Genomic DNA, 27,893 nt, shown 5'->3' on the forward strand with positions numbered 1-27,893 from the left:
CAAGTATACTTGTGAGATGGCATCAATAACCAGTACTTGTTATAATTATATATAAGCAGATGTCAAATGGCCTTGCCTATCATACTATATGTAACAAAGCACAGAGAACTTCCAGAGAGACGTGGCAACCGGTTGCAGAGCTGCTAAACTGTCTCTCTTCTTCCAAAAATGGACAGCTTATGGAAAATCCAGTCTGCTGAAGGTACTTTGTTTTACATTTGTTCATAAAAGAAACGGTAAGTAGATTTTGGATTTAAACTTTATATAGTCCTGCACCAAGATGCATTGTCAGGAGAGGAAATAGAACCAGCTGATCGGAGAGTTTACAAGACTGCATACACAGGAGTCAAGTGATGTGTGAGATTTCCTCCATCTTACATTACACATGTAATCATGCACACCCATCAACACTCTCTCAGACTGCAGTCACAAGAAGAAGGTAGCTGATAAAGACCACACCTGGCTTAGCCCCCCACCCCCATATTAAGAAGAATCTTTGGTAAAAAATGTCAATATGGGGGGGAAGGGGTAACCTGGGGGTGTTCTGTTCAAGCTGTTCTGAGGGAGAAGAACACACAAATTCACATCCATTATGGCAAAAAAGTCTGTGGGGTAAATCCAGACCCAGATGTTCAACGACCTCCCCACTTTAGATGATTGATCTCCGAAGCATTACAAATGATGTGTTATCAAAGGTATTGCAACTCCTACCACCCTCAACTAAATAGCACTACCCTGCCAAATTAAAGTGAAACTTACATCATGTCATTATTATTTAAAATGAAACATTGCATTACTATATGTTCCGTGAGTAGCATTATGTAATGTAGCCCTTTTCACTGCATCTCTGATTTTGGCCATCTTTAGACCAAAACCTGCTGACAATCAGGAGCTAGTGTGCACTCGCAAATCCTGGTATCATGCTCAAATACAAGACATCTCAAAAATGTACGCTGGGACAGTTTCAGTTCTTCAACTTGTGCATGGTCATAGTATCTACGTGATGACCAAAGATAACTAAAGGACATGGCAAGGCTGTCCTTACATAGCAAGTTTAAGCTAGTGTATGCACTAAAAATGTGATGACCCTAAGTATATATATATTTATTCTATACGAAGTGTGATAAGATTGAGGCTATATACATGCAGTCTTATTTTCAGTATTAAAAAATGATGACCTTTCGAACATTGTCCATCATCGATTTCCCCATAAGGACTAACTGGGATTTTTAAAGTCAGTTGCATGGGATTTTCATATAATTCACTAGGCCGCATTCGATTTACTTTTGCGGACAAAAAAAAGGAATATTTCCACTACGTTACTCTGCTGTTATATATTCACAGTGTGAGAAAGCTTCATTTTACCTGTGACCTGTTACCCACGCCTAATGCTTAAATGAAAGTTGAATTTGATGGTTTGGTGGAAAAACAAAATATACATTACTTTGTAAAGCTGGGAGCCCATAAAAATCAAGGTTTTAATTATGCTATTTCCATTCAGCTGCCAACTACCCAATATTTTTTAAAGCAGAAGGAACAAAGAGCTTTACCAAAATAGGTCTTGCTGGCTCATCTGCTTAATGTAAAGTCTTACAGCCAACAGCGATGATGATTAAAGCAGAAGCCCATATTTATTTTCTTATTGATTTTTAAGTAGACTGATCTCCCAGACCTCAATCAATTATACAGCTTTACTTTCACAATTCTGCTTTTTTTTAAGCTAAGAAAAACGGGTGACATGGTAAAGGTTAGAAGTTCCTCTAATTAGGCCTTACCTTCATTTACAAAAAAAAAAAAAAAAGTATCAAACAATTTAAATTGCCAACACAAATCAGTTTTTAAATTCGAGTTCCACTAACCATTTATTTATTTTTGTTCAGTGGATAGTTTATGTTCATGGCTTTACGCTATAAGAATTTTTCTTAATCATGGATTAATTGAAAAAATATAGAATAAAGTCACATAGGATTAAGCTCTACATATAATTCTGCATGATAACATGTTATAGCTTATCGAAAAGATCAGAATGCTGTGGGGGAAAATAATTTGAAAATGCCACGAGATCAATAGTAGTGGATAGGATAAAAGTTGATTGTTAATTACTCTACCTCTAATAATTTTCTAAAACTGGTGCAAAGCAATATTTTTGAAAAATACATTTTCTTTGTGCAAAACATCCAAGGTAGAGCTCAGATTTCAATCTGTGTACATGTATAGTGAATTCTGTAGACAGAAGGAATCTGCATTGACTAGACAGCAGAATGTCAAAAAGATAATTTATACTTTACCTAAAGAGTGCCTTTAGATGGTCTCAGTTCTAAATAATTATTATTTTGAGTTTTTTTGTTACGGCTCTCTGTTTCACCTTAAATATACTAATATTCACAACAACAACAAAAGTTAAAATAACTAGATGTACAATATATCTAAAACCACCTGGCTGTTCTAGAACTACAAATCAGAACAACATATAAATGTTGGCACTTAGCTGGCTGATGATGCTGGTAGTGGGGTAACCCACCATAAAGGTGCCTCTAAAAGAGAATATTAAAAAAACGATAATACTGCACTCAAACTGTATAGAAATAAAGACAATTTTTATTTTTTCTTATTTTAGCTGCTTCAAAAACTCAAAAGATGTAAATAATGTTAGCAATGCAATCCTTATGCACTACTATAGGCTTGTATGTAAACAAGAAAAAACAAAGAATTCACACGAAAATACATAAAATGGCACAAATCGTATCTTACTTACTTCTAATACCTAAACGTAGGATGATGTCTAATGATTTGTGGGTACTATCACCAATGTTCAAAAAGTGACATAGGTTTAAAAGGGACAATGAGCTAGAATCTCAATATTTTCATAAATGCAATATATGTTAAATGCAGCATACATATGCAGAATACTAGGGAGTAATTGCATCAAGTTACAGTAAAGTTCTGTCAAACTAAATTTAACCCGGTCATGGTATTCCACAATAGTCTGTTCCCTTAACAGGGTGATAACACTGGCAATTTATTCCTTTGATGAGAACAGTAAATGGAAGGCTGTCAAAAAATGAAAAATGAAAGAAAAATGGGGGGAAAATACAAAAAAATCTTGTTTTAAAAAAAATTATTCAGATTTTGCATTTGTATGTTCGAGAATAATGTGTCCACAAAAGAAGGGGGAAAATAAATTGGCCACAAGAACAAATAGCAAATAAAACAAAAAAGACAAAAAAGAAAAGTATACAAAATGTTTTTTTGCAGACAAACTAGATAAATTGATTAACACAAGAGGGTAGATCTACTAAATATGGGTTGTCAAGCATATATTGTGTGCACAAATATAATTTTATTTTTTGTAAACCCAAACAGGTTATGTAAATGAACAAAATAAAATTCCCTTTGTCCTGGGCCCAGGTCACTGGACACCAACTGGAAATCTTCTTGACAGAACTGAACTGATTGGCAGCGGCCCTGGTTCCAAATACAAGGGTCTTTGACAACAGGAACTTCAACCCTGGTTCCCATAAGTTGGGTGAGATTTCAGCCATATAATCATATCATTTTTACAATAAACATTAACAACATGTTTTTGGAAAAATGTAAATTATTTTTAGTTCATTTAAATAAATGGATAGTCTTTGCAAAAAAAAAAAAATTCTATATATGCTTGACTAAAAATATTTAATAGATCTATCCTGTTGCTGTGATAAGCAATTTACTTTGCTAGTTGGCAAAAACAAAACGTGTATATATATATATATATATATATATATATAATTATTTTATTATTTATATAGTGCCATCAGATTCCGTTGCGCTGTACAATATATATATATATATATATATATATATACACGTTTTGTTTTATATATTTGTTATATATATTGTTTTATATATTTGTTATATATATAATTATTTTATTATTTATTATATATATATATATATATATATATATACACGTTTTGTTTTATATATTTGTTATATATATTGTTTTATATATTTGTTATATATATAATTATTTTATTATTTATATAGTGCCATCAGATTCCGTTGCGCTGTACAATATATATATATATATATATATATATATATATTTCTTTTATTTTTTTTTATTTTTGTACCAATATTTTTCAGAATTCTGTATATATTTTTTTTGGAGGGGGTGCCCCCCCCCTTTTTTTTTTACAGCCTTTCATTTACTATTGGGACCAAAGGAATACAACATTAAGGAACCAGATTACCAGTGTGATCATCGTGATAATATTGTGGAGTAACACTGAAATTGCAAACTTAATTTCAAAGAACTCTATTGTAACTTAATTAAAGTATTGCCTAATATTCTGCATATTTATGCTGCATGTAACATATATTGAACAATATTGAGATTCTAGATTATGGTCGTTTTTATGCCTATATGTCACTTTTTGCACATAGTGGTAGTACCCACAAATCCTTAGACGTCATCCTATGTTTAGGTATAACAAGTAAGATATGATTTCTTGGGTTAGTTTATGTATTTATTATTTATTTAAGCAAATATACCAATAGTAATACATAAGAATTGTTCCCCCAACATTATTTGTATTGATTATATTTCTATACAAATTGAGTGCAGTATTATTGATTTACACTAGAACTACAAATCCCATGATGCTTTATGGGAGCAGTAATCACAAAGCAACTGGACATCTAGTTTTTGGACAACTATATCATATAGTAGAGTACTAATAATACTAGTACTAATAGTAATAATAGAGTACCAGAATCTTTTTTTTTTTACCAATACAATAATAGAATGCTATTATTTTTATAGCCCCTTCAATGTATGCTTACAAATGGATTCACTTATGAAATTGAAGGGGGTTATTCAATAAACAGTAGGGCATTTCTTTCTATTGTTCATTAAATAATAATAAATGTAATGTAAGCAATAACTACTTTTATTTGCTGTATTTAAACAAACGTTCTTATCAAAATTATGACATATCATACTTAACACAACAATCAAAAGTACCACAATTCTTTAAACAAATCAACACAAACATGTGTAGTAATGTTGCCAAGCATAGTTTAAAAAGACAAGGTAAACAGTGACAGAAAGAGTGCTACACAAAACGTGCATTTTTTTTCAAGTTAAAACACTCACTTTGTTAAGAGTTAGAAGTATGACAATGACTTTACAAATAATGAACAAATAAAAAATAATTAAATTTAAGGATTTTTTTTTTAAATAGAGCTATAGAAATTCCTTTGCTGGGGATTAGGTCTCCGTGCAGCAGAGCAATCATTAAGCAAGTGTATCTATAGCTCACTTAAAATCTCAACGCTTGCAGGCTGCATTTTATATGAACACACTGTGCATTCATTTCTAGCGCTTTGAAGTTTCATTGTAGAAAGGCGTTGCCCTCAGCTAATTCCTCTTTATAATTTCTCTTGCTATTATGATATTTTCCATGATCCTCTGATTTATCCGTTAATACTCTGAATACTAAGGCAGAGCATGAATGGGAAGGGAGGCAGAGAAGTTTTATGTGTGTGGACGGCAACACAAAAGCAAGCAAGTTAAAAGGGAGGAGGACAATATTCCCAAGAGAGGACCATCTGCGAACACTTCTCCACTCCCCAACTCGTTGAGCTCTGCGTGGGCACAGGTGGGTTCCCGTCTCCTGCTGCAGGAGAACTCAGCGCGTAGCCCTGAAAGAAGACTTTCATAACTCTTGCCTGTTTTTGTTGGACGATAGCCATCTCAAACATACGCAGGTGGCTTGGCCATGCTTTGACACTTAAATATTTGAGGCCGTGATAAAATCAGAATATTACTACAATATGGCGCTATACAAAGTGTAATGTGCAATCCTTAATATGAAATGTATGTTAAAAGATGCATTCCCCGGGGACCACTAAGAAATCCACGTTTGAAATTAGTATACTACTTATTCCCAAATGTTTCGTTTTTAATGTGTTTTGGGAGGGAATGGAAATGAGAGAAAGCCATTCCAAGTTCTTTCCCCTTTCATGCTCGCGTTACAACTGTTAGAGCCATACATTTTTCAGAAGACTCACACTTTTTATTTTTGCTTATCCTCCTATGGCAAATAGGAAAACTCATAAGTCTCTCTAATTCATAATCCTGTTTGCAACAGCCCAGGCAGAGGGAGGCATAATAAAGGACATTTTTACATTACAGAGGTAGTTAATATCAACAAACACATGCACTCACTCCCACACAGCACACACACACACACAAATGACAAACACACACAACAAAGAACATACACACATGAGAAGACACACACAACAATCACACAGTCACACAACAAACACGTACACACACAGAGAAGACAAACACACACTCACACAACAAACACACACATGACAAGACACATACAACAATCGCAAAGTCACATAACAAACACATACACACATCCTCTCACACACACACACAACACAGTGAGGTTATAGAAAGTATTTGAATATAAAGATTTCAATGCTTTTTTAAACAGCAAACTGTGGAGAGCTGGCAAATGACTTGTAAACATGCCCCTCTTTTTCTATACTCTCAAACACTACAGTAATAACTATATTACTATAATAGTATACATCTCAATATATCTAAAATGTAAATTTGAAAACCATAAAACACCACTGCCAAAAAAAGATACAGTATTAAAATGGACAACACAATGAGGTAAATTTAGGGAGGGGGGGGGGGGGGTGTTAGGATTGGGGTTCTCATTTCAGGTCAGAGGAATATATGTTTGGTTTTATATACATGACCATCAGTAGATACCTACAATTTGCAGGAATTTACATACATTCAGCTACAGCCATTTACATGTGTCTCACTAGGCTCTGGTCATTAGAAGGTAACAATGAGATGTTGAGATTTGTGCCCCTAGTGAATAGCCTGGGTATTACATTAAGGACCACTAAAGGAGCATCAGATTGGACATTTAGAAGTGTTAATGTGACGTCGCTCTTAGTTCTGGAAAACATAGTAAGTAAAGCCTTTTTTTTCCAAATTGCATTTAGATTTGGTGGTGGGGGGGACTAAATCTAAATAAAGAGAAAACCATAGTATGAGGAATACGGGTTTGTATTCCTAACGCTGTAGTGTTCCTTTATATCGAGGTGCTTACTGTAAAGCAATATCTGTGCAATTAGAGGCACAGTTTACCACACCAAAAGGACTGTTTATCCAAGTTCTGGAGAATGACCATAAAATATATGGACCCTCTATCACCGGGGTTTACCAACTGACTAAATTCTCAACCAAGCATTTGTTTTGACAAACATAACGCATTTGTGGCTAGAGAAAGTATTAACAGAGAGGAAATAATATACGTCTTTCCTTATAAATTTTATAGTAAATCACAAGGGAGATGTATTAAGGCAAAAGTGCAAAGTGCTAAACATTTAGAGGCATTCTTTTAGTTTCCATTGTTCCTTAGTTAGGCCCAAATCGCACCTATATTGGCATTGATAAATCTCTCCCCTAGTCTCCAATTAGTGTGGGTGTGTTGACTTCAATTCAAAAGTTGCTCTGGAAACTTTATAAACTCATCAAACAAATTATACTGTAGCTGTACAGCTGTAATATCGTATGCTGTAAGCAAGAAAGATTATTTAAAGGAGAAGTGATGCATTCTTTTTTCCAGAATAAATTGTCAGGAATCATGTAATGCCTAACAGCCAAACTACCATTAATTTCTACATGATTTTCTTTGACGATTTTGGTGAAATTGCTATAGAAGTCCCCTCTTGTAACGCTATGCATACTGTGACCTCCATAGTAGTGGTATGGTTGATTTAAGTTACTATTCCAATGCTCCAGATCATTTCATGGCTAGAAACCTTGAAACTATTAAATGTATCTTGAAACCAATTCAGACAAGTAAACTACATCTCCAATTCCAGCAATATGTATGACATCATGTGTTAAGTAGGCAGCATGCTTGAGTGGGTGAGTTGTATTGAGATTGGCTAACACTGCTACCACTGTATTTTGTCTTTAAGTATATATGATGAAAGTCCAGGTAAGAACTGAAACGTTGATGTGATTTAACTTAATCGTGGTAAATAAAGACACACTTCTTTGATTAATAGGAACAGTGTGTGCGATTCTTTGTGAATATTTATGTTAGTAGGCTGAAGCAGCACTGTGGCATTGAAGACACAAATGCGAGTGCAGGACCATGGGTAATATATATATATGTACAGATATACATACACCCAAAAACACACAGACACAAAATGAAGCCCAGAAATAAATCAGGATTAATGATTTACAGGTACCCAAGTTTCTTTTCTGTACACTGTTAAAAAATATGTTAAGATAAAGTATCCAATTAAGAAACAGAGCATACTAAATAAATAGTAAAATTTGTAATTTTAACTAACAATCAAAGTAATTTATTTTAGACAACACATCCACACAATAAGGCCAAAGCACTGAGCAAGACAATGAATGGCAAAATAGCCAAGCTTCAGATACTCTGTATAAATGTCACTTTAACGCAAGTCACACTAAGAAGGAATAATAGCATTTTGTGTAACGCCAACACATATATTTACTTACAGGGTTATTTACTAAAGTGAGAAATCAAAGTGAATTTCAATTTTAAAATCCAGCTAAACTGGACAAATTCTCTAAGCGAGCGATGCTGTCAGTTTGGCTACTCTGGACTTACATTTGAAATTAGCTTTGAAATCTCACTTTAGTGAAAAACCCTGTATTTATTCACTCCATTTGTCATGAAACCCAACCAAAATAATGTTCAATGTACTCTATGTGTTGTAGTTCAAGGAACACTCCGGGCACCAAAACTACTTCATGTCAAATGATTTAACACTGAAGTGGATTCCCCCAGACACCGGTACTTCTTCCTCATCTCTGTTGCTTGCAAATTACGGAAACATATGTTTCACTTACATAAAGAGGTTTTGGTGCCCTGTGTGTTCAGTTAATGCATCAATTTCAAAGATAAAAAATACACAAAAACAGATGCAAAAACAGACAGATATATAGATAGATGATAGATAGATAGATGACAAACCATAAAATATTGCTGCAAAATGCTCTTTTACAAAACCCCATGACAGCTGTTCCTTACAGTATTGTTAGAGACAAGATGACGCTCTTATCTTTTTAATAACAACACGGTCTTTTACCAACGAGCACTGTATCATAAACAGTTATGAACGTTATGTATAGATAGCAAATCAGGGAAATGTTCTAAAAGTGGAGCAGAAACATTCCATTAGTTTTCATTGTGACTGCTGAACTTTTAGAACTTTATGCCTGAATTGTACTTTATGCAAAATCCACCTTGTGACTATTGATGTAAACAGTTGTTTATTTTTGAAACAAAACCATTCTTCAGTATAAAAGAGATCAATACATTAAAATAGTCATCCTACCCGATCTGGCGGTTTGTGGAAGGTGCTTGAGTTATGACCGAGCTGGACTGTGGAGATGGCATAGCTTGTTGGATTACAACGCTGGTGTCATGATTTGGCATTCTTGAACCTGAGAGCTGGTGTGAAGCAGGTCCAGTCATTCCTCCAACAGTATTATGCATGGTGATAGTCTGTGAAAAACAAGTCACAAAACATCAAATCCACCATAGGCACAGGAGAACCTAGTAATTATTATTTTTATTTTATAACACAGCAGACTTCCTTGCAGTTGGCTAAACTCAAAGCATGAAGCAAAACTAGAAGTGTATGCAGATGCTGTGATACAGAATCTCAGCTCCTCATCCTTGGGGTCTGCAATTTTATTGTACACTATTATAAATGCATGTCTCCATGAACTCAGCAGGCCGCATAAATATAATATTGAATGGGAATATGCAAGAATATGCTACAATTTAACCTGTACTTGAATATTCATGAAAATCTCACCAATATATAAACCGAAAAGATGAAAATGAAATTGAGCAATGTTTTAATATAAGGATGTGGACTTTTCAAGATAGTTTTGCCTAAATTTTTGAATTTGGATGAAGTCTGATTTTCTGATACCATTGATGCACAAGTCATTGAGGCCAATTCTTGTCTGGATGGAATTCACTGGCTGGGAGCATCGAGTGACAATCTCACCTATAACTATTAGGTAAGGGGAACTTCTATATCAGAAAAGTAGCCTGACAAAAAGCATTCAGCGGAATCAAACAAGCATGAACCATTTTGAAAACTATTTGACTAATTACTCTGGAACAGTACCAGGGGACTCCTCCATAACCACGACAAAGCCCCTAAAACCCAATAATTATTCTTAGCTATAGCTATAGCATCTTCATTTTTCTCTTTGCCATTTTACTGATTAAAGTGAGCCTGTTATTGTTGTCTTGTAGTGTAGTGTCCGAATTTAAAGTACCATTAAAGTCACCCAGACCACTTAATTTCAATGAAGTGGTCTTTGCGCAGTGGTCCTATCTTTTTATAACAAATGGATGCAGTGCCACTGTGGATACAACCTTTTCTTTCACACTGCTGCTGTTTGGGAAGCCTCAAATGTCTTCCAAATACCTGGTACAGCTCCTCAGGAATAATAGAGCTCCACAGTAACAATCGTCACGGTAATTTGTCTAAAATAAATGTGTTTAAAAATCAGCCTGTGCAAATACAATACATTGTTCTTGTTCTAAATTACACTATAGACTAAAGTGTCCCACTTTGCCCATTTGAAATGTTGGGAGATTAAGTACAGCTACCTATATCTATTTATACTATCATCAAGAACTATGTTTTATTTAAAAAATATTGACAGGCATAATCTCCAAAAAGTACATTTATGCTCCATTCTTTTGACACTCAAGATTTTTTTTCCATTAGTGTTAATCTTGCCTATATTAGCACATAGCTCTGGGGTGTTAATAAAAACTTTATGAATCAAGTTTCATTGCCTCTATGTAGAGCTATTTAATAGTGTGAATGTTCCATTTTAGACTGTAGTCTAATTAATAATAATACTGAAAGGAATCCTGGGCTAATCGAAAATTGTCACACTACTAAAATAAGATGGAGACTTGGTGTTTTAATACATGCCATTTTTTTCAAATATTTTATAATTTTTACATCAGTTTCAGAAAGCAAAACTTTATGCTTTTTCAGAACCCAAATAATATTAAATGTGTACTAATAGATTTAATTGCTTACCTTGTCACTTAGCAATTAAGTCTGTTTTAATTTATTAACATTAGGGCAATCAATAAATGGTAAAGTAAATAATTAATGCCCATTTATAATGATGTAATGTCCATGCCTTTTAATTTAAGATATTTCTTTATATATAGGCCTCGCCTTTTACAACAATAATAATGATTAAAATAAGGCGTCAAAAACCTGAAATAAAATTATTGGCCAAACACCTGAATGTGCCTTTATGGCAAAGTTGGCATACAGGAAAAAGAAGAAATAAATTGTAGAAAATAGTGCAGTAAATTATTCCTGCCCACCTCCCACAACTGTAGATAGGAAATACAATATATATATATTTTTTATATTCTTTATTTTTGCGGTGCTTACGTTTACAGCAGGTGATTGTGAGGTACCCCAAAGGCAATCCTCCAATGCAATTTAGACATTTGAGGAATTACAATATTTCTAAAGATAAAAATCACTCTTTAGGTTTACAATTTCCCTAATTGCCACTATGTTACCTTTGGAATTGCAAAAATTGAGAATAGTAAACATTCGGATAAAAAAAATCTTATTCTGAAATGCAAAATTTTGAAGGAATTATGGAATATGTACAGGTGAGTTTTTAACTTAAATATCTGATTGTTAGAATTAAGAAACAAAAGGGTAAAACAAAGGTGCAAGTTATACTCGGTTTCTGGATCCCTTAATGTTTTTTCTCAGATTCAGTTTTTTAGTTTTTAGTTTTTATGAAGACCTTTTCAGGATTTTTACAATTCTTCTTCTCTTATTTCATGCTATAGTATAGGCCTGAAAACAACTTTAGCTTAATAAAGCAGTTTGGGTGAAACCCTGCAGTTTCACTCCTGAAAATCTCCTTTTTGGTTAAGGTAGAGCTAAATCACTGTTGTTAATGCAGCACATGCCACACCCCTACTGGATGCGACTGGCAAATCAATCAGATGTTAACTTGCTTTAGATGTTTTTAGCTCCTGCTCTGTAAATTGAACTTTACTCACACACAGGTTGCTCCTGCAGGATCTAGTAGTCTATTCAGAGAGCAGGAAATGTTTAAAAAGGAAAGTCTCTTTAAGACTTTTGCACTTTTTTTCCCTTTCTTATTTTGATGTGCACACTTGCTTTATTCAAGCTGAGAAGTGTTTCCAAGCAGGGTGTATGCTCCCCACCATTCACTCCAGCAACAATTTTTGTGTACTTTCCCAGTGGATATTACATTTTTATTTTACTTGTACCAGGCAATCTACTTAGACCTACTAAAAAGAGCAATTTACTATTCACTGTTTAAGTTTAAGATATTATTCCCAGCTAATGCGAAAAGTATGATTCCATTTTTATATTGTACGTGAGTATTCAGGATTTAATGCTGCTAGAATTGTGACCTAAATAAATAAATACATATATCAATTGATATAAAGTTTTGCTCATATTCACTTCTACACATCTAGAGCCGCTTCAGAAAAAAAATCAGCAAAATAAATGTATTTATTAGTTATTAGTCGTGACTGTAGAAATTCCTCATATGCCTAGGATTTCAATGAATCTCTGGATGTGAAGCAAGACCCCCCCAGGGATGTTTTTTTACTGTGAATGTATTAAGGCTGACATATCCAATTATTGTAACCCCTCAAATTGTATTCTACATCTCCCGAGTAAATGAATACTCCCATGTGTACCGTAGCCTGGCTTTTTCTTCTGGTTTTAGGCTTGACATATCTCTTTTTTTTTTTTTTTTGTCAATCTCTTTTTTTTTTTTTTATTGAGGCAGAGAGTTATATGGGGAACAGAATGAGAGAGGGGAGACGATAACGTTTCATACATAATGGGTATAATACAATGCAAGTAACTCTGAGTTACTGGTAGCCTCATTTTATATTAAGAAGTGTAGTTCTAGTAAGTTTAGCGTAGTAGTAATGTAAGTGGTTAGACTGAAGTGAGATATCAAGCAAAGTTATAACAACCGTAACACTATACGGGCTAGTCAGATAAGTATATTTTAAACATCGTTACCTAGTATAGTCGAGTCTTAAAAGTCTACAATCGACTAAAATAAAATAAAATAAGGAGCTTGCTCATGTGCCTACCAAGTGAGTAACAAGGTTTAGACATTATGCTTTGCCTAGACGCTCTACATATATGCATCCTATGGCTAATCATTAAAACCAACAGGTAACTTAGAAGTGAGGCTACAAACGGGAGTCCAGCATATCTCTTAACTTGCTCCTTGCTGAGGCTATTTGATAAGGTGACGCTTATCTGTGTTACCATACTGACCAGTGTCAAACTTTGATGCAAAGCCTGTTACATCATGACATATGCTTTCGCTGAAATAAAATACTGATACACTCTAAATTATTACATTTAGATTTTACAAAAGTAAATGTAATTTTCTTTTTATTCTCTCTATTCACCGCTGAAACTGAACCAATCTTCATTTTGTCACAAGTAACATCCCAAACGAACATGTGTCGCTCTAACTCTAATTGTAGCCATATTTGTGGCCATAACTATAACTGTAAGCCTAAACCTAATCCTGATTCTAGCCTAAAACCTAACCTAGCAATCATAATTCTAACCTTTAATTGTAACCCTGCTATTAACAATTATTCTACAATACTAACTAAGCCCTGAATCTAGCCCTAAATATATGGTGGGATGACCTACATTTGCCAGAAGTCCTAGGCGTCCCTACAGTCTCCTAGGACAAAGGGCATCTGACAGATAAGTTTGGTGCCAAAATGATTGGCTGTCTGGGGTAACCATTGGGAGGCTATTCATGGAATGTCTCATTAGTGAGAAGACTAGACATATTTTCAATTTTGCCATGACTAATAGCTCTTGATGACTTTTATCAACTTGCATTGAAGGTACCATGGCTAGCACTTAGACACTTAGGCTTCGATTTAATTCTTTTGCCCGAGAACAGATGTTAAATATTGACTGTTTTAGAACATTTTTTTTCCAATTCCATTTGGATTTTAATCCAGCTGTAATTTCAGCAGTCAAACCTGGCTGTGTGCCTGTTTAATGGAATTGAATCACCAAAGCATGTGTGTTCAAAAGTAAAATATAGGCTCCAGATTTAAAATGTGAGTTGAATTTTTTTGGCTCCTGATAAGCATTTAATGACAGGAATTAAACTGATCCAAACCATTAAATGGCTTATCGGATGCTGAAAAACTGCCAATAAATATGATCAGCTTGGATAAAATTGAGGCTTTATTGACAGCAATATACCTTTTATACTGGCCGACATTAAGCGATTGAGAAAATTGATCATTCCACAAGTTGTTTGTGTTTGTGTGTGCATTTGTGATACTCTGCTAATGTCAGCCTTGGTAGAAGTTCTGAAGAGCTGAAACGTTGTCACCTGTGGTCTAGTAATAAACATATGAATCATCCAATAAGTCCCACGTACTTCATTGCATACATAATATAATAAAAATACTTGTTTCCTTAATGAAAAATAAATGTTAATATTTATTTTCTTAGGGACGTTGTTTAAAAAATGTACTCTTTAAGGGAGTCACTAGACAAAATAATTATTTCTTAGTATTTTAATCTAGTATTTACCATGGCAGATGACAATCTATCAGTACTTTCCAGACAATCTAAGAATGCCTACTGTGATGGTTTATATGGTTTTATCCTTAACTATGATCTAATTCATGGCAGGAGATGCAAAATCTGAGCTTTACATGAGAAATGCAAACAGTTCATTTAATAAAAACCAGCCAACATATTGAGATTGGAATTCTTCCAAACACCTTCTATGCTTTTATTCCAACAAAATCTCAATTAGGCATCAAATGACTTACCCAGTGCGGGTCAGGCAGGTGGGTAGCACATGTATCATTATGTTTGCTCCCTCTGAAGCTTCAAGGGTTAATATAATTAAAAATGTGTAGAATTTCAACAAGTTCTTATTCAAAAGGGGCAGTTCTGTATATATGGTGCACAAGGCACATGTTTCAATGGGGTTGAATATCTATTAGGGCTGCTATAACTGCAATAGATAGAAGGGCAGAATGAGAGGTACCATGTCAAGGTTTGGAATCAGTTATATTTTATATAACATGTAATTGTCCTGTTTTGATATGGGGTGGTGCTTGGTATTAAACAGCAGGGTGCCCTAATAATGCTTATCCCAGAGCTCACATGTGTCTTAAAATGTCATTGATAACACATGATACGTATGCTACATAACAGTATGATATCACTTACATTTTAATAACTTAATGCCAAAAATGTAAATCAAATGCAATATTGTACATACGAATTACAAAAGAGCTGTGCAAGATGCCAGATGGATCATTAATAATTAATTATTACTCTAAATGGTAAAATTTGCATTTTAAGTTTAAAATGTAAATTTAAGGCAATGCAAAATCATTTGAAAATGAGAATGCGTTAATCTCTGCAGGAGTGAAGGAAAAGAGACCATGCAATAATCTTAAACTTTGATTGCAGTGTAACCAAACAATGCAAACTTTGGCGACATTTCTCAACTAGTCAAACATCTTCCTAAGTAACTGCAAAAGTTAAAGCAATACTCCGGGCACGTATAGCACTTCAGCTTCCTTAAAAGGACACTCCAGGCACCAAAACAACTTCATCTAATTTAAATTGTTATGGTGCCAAGTGCACTACCCATTCACAAAACTGGCTCGGAAAAGGTACGTTCCATAGACTTCCCACACACAGTCTTGCACAAAGCAAGGGAGATACAGGTAGGTATGCTAAAGCCTAGCAGACTTACAGCTTTCATTGACTATGTTGTGCTAATGGAAGCAGAATAAAGTCTCCCTGACGTTTTGATTGATAAAAAAAACTATTTCCATTGAAATCGGCACTTTTATCATTTGAAAAAAATATGGCAGACTCCAGACACATGAAAGCACTTCCGAAAGTACTTTATGTGTTTGGAGTGCTACCTTAAGATGGAACAAAATAATATAGGTCAGTGATGGGTTCTAAAAATATAATCTGACAAGAACAAAACAGTTTGTGGATAAAGTATCGGAGGTAACAGTAAACACAACTGTATACAAGTTACACTAACAGCAGATACAATTATTATTGTCATTCATCAAAAGTGTATTGAATTAAACAGGATAGGCATTATTTTTCCACCATAAAAAAACATTAGTTAGATTCCACTTGTGATATGATTCGCATTCTCAATTCATTTAAAATATATTTTGGAATTGAAAAGAACATGAAGGAAAATAAAATGAATGAATGTTGAAGATTAATTAGAGGATCCAAATTATGAAGCCTGTCTTGTCAAACTGGTTTTGTGTCTTCAGGAAAAAGGCGCCTGGCAGTCGATCTCATTACTATGTACAAATACCGTAAGTTCAATATCAGCAACAGATATTCTTAGGGGAATTAATTGTGTTATGTATAAAAATAAAAAAAATCTAATACACACACTATAAAATAATTTTTTGATTTGCAAAGAATTCACGTTATATTTACCATATTGCACTATTTCTGCTTTCAGTTTACGTTTACAAACCAGAACCACTGGCAGCTTCTATCTAGACCATGGGTTGTCAACCTGGTCCCTACCGCCCACTAGTGGGCGTTTCAGAATTCCAGGTGGGCGGTAGGGATTTCCTCAATTTCAGAGATTGGGTGGGCGGGAGGGCGGGTGCGAGCCAACGGTACCCCTGCGACCGGGTACCGCCGCCACCATTTGCAGCCCCGGCCCGCGCGGGCTGCCGTCCAAGGGGCCCATGATGTCAGGGCCACCCGATGGATGTCAACTGTGAGGGGGCCCGGTCAGCACTGGGCGCTTTAACAGCGCGACAGGGCCTCCTGTTATTACATCACACGCTGGGAGGAAGTAACTGCACGTCACTCCTCCCAGCTAACACATAGACCACGCGGGAGGAAGACTAGGTAGTCAGAGTAGGAACTCTGACTCCCATCCACCTGAGCCACCACTGGACCCCAGGGAAAGTCAGATATCAAATATTTAGTCTCGCAGCATCAGCCTCAATGATCTCATTAATGACTAGTAAAGGTAATTTAAATTTACTTAATTGTTTTCTCATTAAACTTTATAAAGTTAAAAACATTATAAACATGCATTAAGTAGAAATAAAAAGATAAAGGTACGTACATTTATTTTTTTTTAAAACACCCTCCTTTCTAAAAAATATTCTGCACTTGCGCGAAAACTGGTGGGCGGTAAGGACATTTTTCCATCAAGAAAGATGCATTAGTGGGCGGTAGGTAGAAAAAGGTTGACTACCACTGATCTAGACAATGCTTACATCCACTAATCGGGATTAAAACATAATATGCTGTTATTACCGGAGCATGTATGAAGCACTAGACCAGTGTTTCCCAAACCAGTCTTCACCCACCAACAGTCCAGGTTTTGTCAGTATCTCCATTGAAAAGAAAAGATGAAAATACATAAATCCTGGATTGTTGGTGGACCATGAGGACTGGTTTGGGAACCACTGCTCTAGACCATGTGATTGAGCATGTATACACTCTGCTGTTGTTTATCTATTATTTTTTAACTTACTACACTATTGGCCTTTTTTCTTTTTCTGCTTTTTACATGTACCATCTGAGGAAGATCCAAGACACATAAGAAATAAGGCCACTTGGACATATAAACTTTGGACTCAAGTATATTATTATTATTTATATTAATCCAGTACGTATTAGGCATAACCTGGTTTTGTATGTTTGACTTTGTTATGTTGGGCTATAGAGGGATCTCCATGTTCAGGGTTTTCTGCTTAGTTTTATCTGATTGTAAATCTTTAGCGCTTAAGTCTGGTTTTGTGTTTTTCAATGCATTAATGTCATATAGTTAGCTATTTATTAGAACTAGAATCGAAAAAAATGCTTATTTGGGAAGAGTATCAAACTCAGCTGTAGATACAACCTGGTTATTGTAGCCTGATTTTTTTTCTATATTTGATTTACTATTCACTACAATTCCGTATTTAATAAATAAACCTACTTGACATGTAAAATAATAAAATATTACTCTGGTTGATCATGTAGGAGTCTATGGTAGGACATTTCTCCTAAATGTTTAAAACTAGAGATGTGCAGTGGCCCTTGTATTAATAACAAAGGGGGGAGGACCTAGTGACCCCTACTCCCAGCCCCTACCCATGTGCAGCAGGTAAGGGGCCCTAATATTAATAATAAAGGAGAAGGGGGCGGGGCCTGACAGCAAAGATGGCCAGTCGCACATGTTAAGAGCTCCTGCAACAACGGACGAACGTGTAAGGCTACCGACTGACATAGTGGCATTAACGGCACATGGAGATCGGGACCAAATGCAGTAAAGCATTCTGAACACTCCGATACCTGTCCAACACCGATACGCCACGGAAAATCTCCAACCGACCATGAGGCCTAACTCAGAGCAGAGCCTGAGGACTGGGGGAGACGGCCGATCCCCCGGTACGGGACGTGCTCCTAAGCAGAAGCCCACCGCAGCCCTGCTACCCCCCCCATGGACCGGCAGGGGTCATCCCGGTCCTCGCTGGGGACGGTTACCCCCACATTTATACCTGTACAAGCGGCGAAATTAGCAACCACACGGAGCTTACAAGACTCAGCCAAGATGGCGGCGCGGCCGCGGCATAAGACCAAGCAACCACGCATCACACCACCCAAGCATACAAGGGACTTCATAGACCTGCTGCGCACCCATCTCTGGGCAAAGCTTAAAGCCCGGAGACAATCTTACCAGCTGGCGATGAGAGAGGTGGCGGCGTGGATCCGTCCGACCACCCGGCGCACCCTGCTATGGTGTCCCCCTCACAACTCCAGAGCGACCTTTAAACTGAGTAGGAGCCGAAGCTCCATCAAGCGGGAAACGGTGCCAGGCCCTTCAAATGCTGAAACTTACGATCCCGCGCCACTGAAGAAGACCCGGCCAATTCCTCACTCAGTGGTCCCGGAAACCAGCAACCAGCACAGCACAAACCCCCACACTGATGACCACAAAGCCCAATGCAATGCAGAAATAGATGCAGCGAAGCTGGATCTAGGGAAACAAAACCGGCGGAGAGCCCACACACGGCCCACTGTGGAGGGAACCCAGAAGGGACCATTACTCAATCACTCAACAAAAGCTGCCAGAACGGGCATCGGGTGAAGCAACCTGGACTTATGCAATCCACGGCTCACGGCCAACAACCCTGCCTTTAAAGCAGAGACTGACACTCTCAGCAGCCGAAAGTAATGTATAAGACCCCCCTATCCAGGGAGAACATTCACCCTGCACAACCAGCCATAGGCACTACACACACAGTAATGGTGCGCTTATAACTTAACACTTACCTGGGCTACTTTAAATGTAATACAATGTCTTGCTTTGTTTTGGTCCGTGTCTGTGACCCTTACATTTACTTATAAGATAGACCCAGCATACTGTATTGTATAATGGCCGCGTAGCCCAACCAGGTTATTAACACGCTGTGGTCTGAAGCACCACGACTTTCATTCTATATTGAAATAAGCTGCAGCAGTTCAGGCATAGTGAATGTAACCACTAGTTTAACTGACTATTCACCCTAGCCGTGCTAGCATTGTGCGATAGAGAAGCAACGTTTTAACTTAATCTAGAGCATTAACCTTTTATTGTTTCAAGTTGTCATGTTTGATCTAACCTTGTACCACACCTTTTCCGATAAGCTGAACTGAAAAACTACTTGATAAGAGATAATTATACATAAAAATGTGCAGTAACCTCTAATGCCTGACTACTGTAACACGATGTCTATATAACTGTTTCCCTTGCTGTTGTGGCATTGTAAGCATGATGTGTTGAACCCTTGCACAAATAAAATAAAGAATAAAAAAAAAATAATAATAAAGGGGAAAGCTAGTATCCATCCCTTGACCACCTCCAAAACAATTCAGATTTATTTTTTAATTCCGGCCCACAGTTGAAGTCTCCAGGCCTGGACTTAATCAATTTGGTCCGGATTGCGGCTGTCTGGCGGCGGTCGGTATGGCTGAAATCCAGGCCAAATTCAGGCAGATTAAAAAAGTCTGGACACTTCTGAATTCCATCAACAATGTTCAGATTTGGCAGCCCGAATGGCCCCGTGTGCAGCCTGATAATTTTGCTCCATTCGGGCTTTAGTGACTAATCCTGTTAGTGAATAACCCTGTGTAATTGGGCATTGAATTCAAAGCAAAAGTACAACTAGCACTATTTTATTTTGGCAATGTTTAGGAACCATTTTACTTTGGAATTTTTGGAGCTTTACCAGTCTCTACTCGGGTAACGTTTTAGAAAGTACAATATCACACAATAATAGAAATATTAGACTTTCACTGGCCATGGATTCATAAATAAATGCTAAAAAGAAATGAAATTTCAAGGGATACATTCCTTAACATATTTCAAACCTTTTAGCAGCATAGGAACTCAGAGTTTGCATTAAATATATCTAATATTTCATCACCACTCCAGTTAAAATAATGTAACAATTTAACAGCCAGCTTTTCAACAAATCTAACAAATCTGCTAGCATCACTAGTATGGGATTGTGAATTACGGAATAAATTGCAATATATAATGAGAGTAGTAATGAGAGTAGTATATCAATACATAAATACACATATACATATGTATATTTTACATTAAAAAAACATGTATAGACCTTTGGTGAAAATCAAATACAATCCAATACATTTCTAAAGAATGAAAATACACATACATTTATACATAAAATATACCTTTCCATCACATTTGTATATTTTACAACACAATCCGCAGATTTAAACTTTTCAATTCTTCTAATCCTTTGGGTTCTATCACGTAGCATGTGAGTTAAATAGTGGAACATGGGATTTAAATATAAGGAAATTACATTATTTTACATTGCATATTTTTGGTTCCATTATGTACAGACTTAAGTGGAAAAGATAGGATAGTCAGATCACCAATTATTTTCTTTTCCTCTAATGACTCCCAAATTTAGCCATTAACTTAATGTTTACAGAAATGTTTTAAGATAGTTATAAGGTTAAATGGGAACCACAATTTCTCTGAAAATTTCAACAACAAAAAAATGTAAATCACCTATAATTGGTATCTTTTATGCCAAGACTATTTGTACAGCTTGTGTCTACTGGTATATGAGAATTTGCTAGAATCAAAAGTTTAACCCCTTAAAGAACAATGACATTTTATGCCATCATAAACTTGGTGAACTTGAAAAACAACCAGTTATCTCCCTTACAATCATAAAACTGTTTCCTGGCTTACTTCAGTTTTTTGCCAAACAGTTTTGTTTTGCAATGACGTGTTATCATGCTAATGCCATGCTAGGGCTAAAACCACCTTAGTGTTCTTGGAAGTCTTATACAGGGCATACAAACAAATGTTTCATCCCTAAACACTGTCCAAGGGCATCATTCAAGGTCACTAGTTAGTTGTGGTAATTTACTATAAGTATTCCCTGAAAAGATTTGTAAGTTTTTCAGTTCTTTAAAGAAAATTGCAGAACTGACACAAACTAATATTTTATGCCTCCCAACAGTCCCGATTTGGTCCCACTTTAGTTCCCCAGGCATCCATTTACAAATTCTTTTTACGAAGGGTCCCAATGCATCCAATGTCCACCAGACGAAAAATGTATCTCTGTTGGATAGGTGTGAAAAGAGAGCACTTTAGGTATAGGAAAACTAAGTAAAATAGAAAAAAAGGGTGACATGGGAAAGTGAAATTATCTAAACCATGGTCAGGTGGGTATGTTTGTTTTTTTACACCCTGTGACCATTTGCTGTGTAGGCTTTGTAACGGCCACCTTGTGAGTGTAGGGGTTTCCGCCACCAGAGATGTCCTTTCCCCCTAGTACGAAGAGTGCTGTAGTATTCCAAAGCATAAATCCAAGCAATACAAAAGCAGGTATAGCTTGTATAGCAGGCCTCTATAAAAACGAGACGAGGCTCTATATTGAGGGTAAAGCTGAACTGATTTTAATGGAGCCACAGCTGGGGTTTCTGGTGACATATTCCAGGGGCATTCCACACTGGACCTGAGAGTAGACAGCAACATAAGCACACACCTAATTGCATTATCTCTCAGGTCCAGGACATGCATAATAACAAATACCCCAAAATATATGGTTAACAATAAGGTACCCCTGGAAGTCCTATATCCCTGAATAGCCTGGATCTGAGCGCCCCACATATATCGAAATCACTCAGATCCCACAAACGTAGCCGAAACGCCACCGGGGTATAGTTTAGACCGACCGTACACGAGGAGCCTACCCAAAAGAGTTCCATGAAATTAGGCTGTGCGGTTGGTCTCTTTCGGGAGTACCAAAAGCCAATAAAATAGACAAATAAGCTGTTCGTGTGTATGTTCACCCAGTATCTCTTGTTCGGGAGCTTGTTCTCACCGAACGTCGCTTTCCTCAGATGAATGGAGACGTACATCGGGGTGAGTGGAAGTCTCAGCGGCATTCGTGCCATCGAGTGTCCGATAATATTTCCATGCACTTGATGACCAAACCCCGCTGGATGCGTTTGACAAAACAAGATGGCCACCGACTCGTGTACAGCCATACGAACAGCGGCCACCCAGCCGACCACTTAGAACGTTCAGGTGTTTGTGGTTAAGAAGGTGTTATAGAGCTCAAGTGGGTCAACAAGCGGCACACAACAGTTCTGGATGGTCTAGGTGTTTGGTACCTAGTTCGGTATACGAACCAGATGAGGCAATCTGTTCGGTTAGGTTCGTATACCAATCAGTCGATGGAAAATGCAGTGTTTATGGGAAAGGGGGATCTGTTACAGGTTTCATTATTTTTGCTTGTTTGATATTAGATTGAAATTCCAGAAACTGCCCCAAAACTAAAAACCTGGGTTAGTTTCAGTTGCAGTTTACTAGCCAAATTGGATTTTTGCACTCAAATTACTGCTGGTAAACACCCAAATTAGATTCCTCAATTTGCCTGTAAAACTAGAGGTTAGTTAGTGAATTACCACTTGTATGTGTGTTTGAACAGCCAAGTTTGTAGTTTTCCTCATAGGGGAAAAGAGAACCAAGAAGACACCCATCCAAGCTATAAATATAAAGAGTACTTCAGCCTAGAATAAATTGTATTACACACTCCTCTGGCACGCAAAAGCATAATGAGAAACGCCAATGAAGGGAAATCTATATACCAGGCTGGTTCTTGCTGAGCACTTGAACTGTTAAAGTACCTTTGAGTTATTAAGGTCCATGGAGAGGATCCAGTAATATAACAGCATTACTGGACTGCATCCTGCGTGTATGAAATTCATGGACACATACTTGTATGGTAGAGGTTTATTTTTATATGCACTCCTGGAGGATACCATTACCATGAAATTGGGGATTTAATGATACTATATACAAACAGTTCTGGTCTCTAACACGTGCTGAAGATGACTGGACTGTATGTGTGTAATTTTATGGCAAGACAGGAGGCTTCATATTTGCTTTATTTTTCTTTACTGAAACCTCCCAGCAGCAAAGAAATAGTTAACAGTAGTATAAAAATTCAACCAATCAGAGTGTATATCAGTACTATATGGCATTATGGAGCTCCTCCCAATTCCTCTTTCTTTGCTGCTTGCCTCCCAGGTGAGTCCATTCCAATTATTGTGCTTATGCAAATAAGTGTATTTTGTGCACTGCATTAAACTGCACGGGATTTGCATATTCTGCATGGGAATTTGGGGAAGGTCAGAGACACAGTCATTAGGCACTGTCATGGTGGGGCAAAGATTTAGAAATGATTCTGTATGACATGTAACAGTTGCGTGTATATTTAAGAATTTAGTTTAACTTGTGTGGGTTTTGTCACTAATTGGCTATAAGGCTCTGCGATAACACGGATTCTGACCTCTGTTTCTAACTGAGAAACTATGCTTAAATAGCATGATGATAATAAAAAAAACCTACAGACATTAGGTCTACTATGCATATTTATATTGTATTTTGGGTTTGTAGCAAGATCGTAAAAATCCTGGTCTGTCTGAGATTAGTGGGAGTAACAGCCTCAGGTATCCGCTGCTACTTCTAGCTACCAGCATTCATTCACCTCCTCTCCTATAATGATGGGCAAGGAGATGGTCTGTATGAGACAGTTCTGTCTTCTCTGCTCTTCCCCTAGCATATCAGTATTGGTAGAGGAACTTGAATTAAAGGAACTCTATAGGATCAGGAACACAAACGTGCATTCCTGACCCTATAGTGTTAAAAACACTATTTAGGTCCCTAGTCCCCTCCCTCCCCCTTAAATAAGTAGTTTACTTACCTTTATTCCAGAGCCGCGTTGATCCGCCGGTGCTGGCTCCGCCCCCACTCAGCCTCCTTGGCTGAAATCATCAGAATTGAAGACCTCAGCCAATCTAAGGCTTTTCCATAGGAAAGATTTCAGCCAAGGAGAAGGGGCAGGGGCAGGGCCAAGCACCCAGCTGGCCAATCAGCATCTCCTCATAGAACTGTATTGAATCCATGCATCTCTATGGAGAAAGGAGACGCTAAACGTCATTGCTGCATGTTGTACATCACTGACCCAGGAATCACCTCTAGTGGTCATCTGATTGACTGCCACTGGAGGTGTCCCTAGGCAGCAATGTAAATAAACACTGCCTTTTCTCTGAAAATAAAGTGTTTACAGCAAAAAGCCTGCAGTAAGTTGTAGTTGTTTTGGTGACTATAGTACCCCTTTAAGGACAGTAACACCAAAGAGCATCAGTTGCCAATAAATGTAACTTTCACCAAGCTTGGGAAGACCAGGGCTTGTATACCCCATTTTTAAATTAGTGTAATATGAACGATACATAATGGTGAATTGTGTATTAGGGGAATATAAAGCCAACCTGGGGTTTATTATGATGTCTCCCGAACCCTGAGACTGCATTATTTTACCATAATACGTAATCAGGGTTATTTTTTTTTTTTATTTAGATACATTGCTTACATGGTATAAAAGCATTGCGATTGTCCGGCACTAATTTTTTAAGGTATAGTAAGTATAGTAAGGTATAGTAACAGGTGTATAAACATGCTTGTGTGAGTTATCTAGTGTTCGATTACAGTATCAGTTTTCCTAATAGGTGAGGTTTCCTAGAAACTTGGTGAAATGTAATAATACAAGAGGTTGATTTCAGACTGTTTCTGCTTTGTTTTGGAACTGCTAGGTAAGATATTTCCAGTATGGCTGCCTTGTCTGTGTGTGTGTGGGATGTGCTTTCAGCCCCAGAGAGGTGAGAGCGGTCTGGGTACAGTGAGTTGACTACTTGGCAGTGAAACTAGATGGAGGTGCGTTTTAACATAAGGTAGGGTAAAGTGGGCATCACTAATGTTGAGTTCTGTCAGGTTACAACAAAATTGTGGAACAACGTGCTTCTAAGGCATGAAATAATAGTGTTTCCCAACTGGGTATGGTCGGACTTGGGGTAGTCGGCACCCTGACTTATTGACTTATCCCCATCTCAGTTCTCTGCCCTTTAACCGATGCCATCTCTGGTGGCTTGGTAGTTGCTTCCCTCTGCTGGCAGTCGGTAGACCCACAGTGGCTCGTGCTTGCTGGGCTGTCGGCATGTCTTCCACCCCAGTCTGGGTGAGTGATTAGACTGTGGTCTTAGATCCAATCTTTCCGCTGTTTGGCTGTATTGCCAGTATGCCCCTGGGACCCGCTGGTTTCTGCTCTCCCTTGGCTTGCTCCGGTGTGTACAGTGGCGCCGGCGTCTCTTGTAGCGTGTGTGAGTTAGCGGTCTGGGCGTGGGTCGGGACTTAGTGGCTTTAGGCTTGCCTGATGGTTCCCTTGCTACCGGATGCGCCCGCGAGGTTCTGCTTGGTGGCAGGAGGAGACGTTTCTTGTAGCGCCATTTCTGTGCCTGTTTCTCCTCGTGGAGTGAGCCTCGATTTTGTGAGCGTGTAGGCAGCCGTGAAGGTGAGTGTACCTCTGTGCCTGGGGTCAGTGCTTGTCAGTCCTCTATTCTTCGCCAGAATGCCTCGAATAGCCTTGCCAGGATGTCTGGACCTTCTTTATGCCAGGCGGCCCAGTTGCTATCGACACCATTCTGGGATGGATGGGCCCTGTCTGGATGTGCTGCTCCGTTGCGTGGGTGAGCTCTCTTGGGACCGGGATGACCCCCGCCGGTCCATAGGGGGGGGAACAAGGGCTTTTTGTCATGCTTACCGCCGTGGCAGACTGCGGGGAAGCGGCCGCCTCCCCCGCGCCCGCCATGCCTGTAGGCCGCAGGTAATTTTCCGCCATGTCGTGCACAAAGTGCAGATTGTTTGGTGTCAGCATGTACCCCACAGTGGCACCTCACTATTGGGGGCACTTTCGTGTCGTTTTGATGCCCTACAGGCCTGGTTTTGGCTTAATTCTTGCCTGCAGTTAGAGGAGCTATACAGTTTCGTGTCTGCTCGGCTCAGCGGTTAGGCCCCGCCCCCCCGTAATCAGGGTTATTTACTAAAGTGAGAATTCAAAGTGAATTTCAACTTTAAGGCCAGAGTAGCGAAACTGAAAGGATAGCTGATTTAGAGATCCCCCCCCACCCCAGTTCTGCTATTTTGACCTTAAATTTGATAGTTACTTTGAACTTACTATGCATTCTCACTTTATTGAATAACCCTGTCTGTCTTCTATTTCTCTCTCTCAATCTCTCTCTCTCTTTCTCTTTTAGTCTCTCTCTTTCTTTCTATGAATACATATACATGCTCGAGATTCAGCAGATATCAATGCAAACTGACTTTGATGAATTACCTCTGCAGTGGTCCTCTCTGTTGGGATAGTGTAATTGCATAATTGTACGTGGCTGCTTCTTCTCCCAATGGCCAATTTAACAATGCTATTTTGTTCCTTTCCTGATTTTGTACTCTTTGCCATCAACACATTTTGTATGACCCATATTTACCCTTAGTAAATTCCACTCATTAACCTAATAACAATGGCCAAAGAAAATGCATTGTTTCATACCAGGCCTACTTTATCTTTATTTCATGACATAATTGAATTTTCCTGAAAGAATCTTCTATACACAGCCCCGGTCAAGACTAACAAACAAGGAAAACCCCAAAACCCGCAACACACAAATAAAAACTTGAGAAAAAAAAATACTTACCGGTAACAAAAATGATTTTAAAGGATTTATAAACTAAGTAGTCAATAAAAGTCTCCATTCATACACAGGGAGTAAAATGAGAAATGTAAATCTGGATTCTTGTTTGGATTCGTTACCTCTGACTTGAAGCAAGCCTAATATATATTTCTGTTTCTATAGCTTTTGGGTATTTTGTTATTCAGGATATTCATTGTGATCAGGTTTTCTACTACCTCTTTCTTACTCCATTGTGACACTGAAGAGTTATTTTGTCTTGACAATATTTGACTTTCAAACTTAGAATGACCACATGTCAATTTTTACCAGGGATTCTCACAGGTCAAATATACTGGGGGGCGGGGCTTGGGCATCATGGCTGCTGGTCGCACATGGAGTGAGCTCCCAGCTTGACTCACATACTCCGACTATTTTACTGCAAGCCAGTTCGCCACAAACGACTTCCACAGCTCCATACCATGTCTGGCACTCTGGGGAAATACTCATGAGACTTCACACGACTTGCCAACTTGAATTTCCCACGGAGTTCCCACTGCGGCCTACCTGCTCGGCGCGACGTTGCGGTGTGCCACTTGCCCCGTTCCCCCCCCTCTGGACCGGTGGGGGATATCCCGGTCCAC

The 27,893-nt window shown here is 37.7% G+C and overlaps 1 protein-coding gene across 1 annotated transcript in view; it reads right to left on the reverse strand.

The window, feature by feature from the left end:
* Positions 1-27,893, reverse strand: part of CREB5 (cAMP responsive element binding protein 5) — a 338,119-nt gene that overhangs the window by 278,140 nt on the left and 32,086 nt on the right. Inside the window, exon 4 of the mRNA XM_063452336.1 lies at positions 9,415-9,584. Within this exon, the coding sequence (XP_063308406.1) occupies positions 9,415-9,584 (170 nt within the window). The remainder of the gene's footprint in view (positions 1-9,414; positions 9,585-27,893) is intronic.

This window comes from Pelobates fuscus, chromosome 4 (genome assembly GCF_036172605.1).
Source record: "Pelobates fuscus isolate aPelFus1 chromosome 4, aPelFus1.pri, whole genome shotgun sequence".
Lineage (NCBI taxonomy): Eukaryota > Metazoa > Chordata > Amphibia > Anura > Pelobatidae > Pelobates > Pelobates fuscus.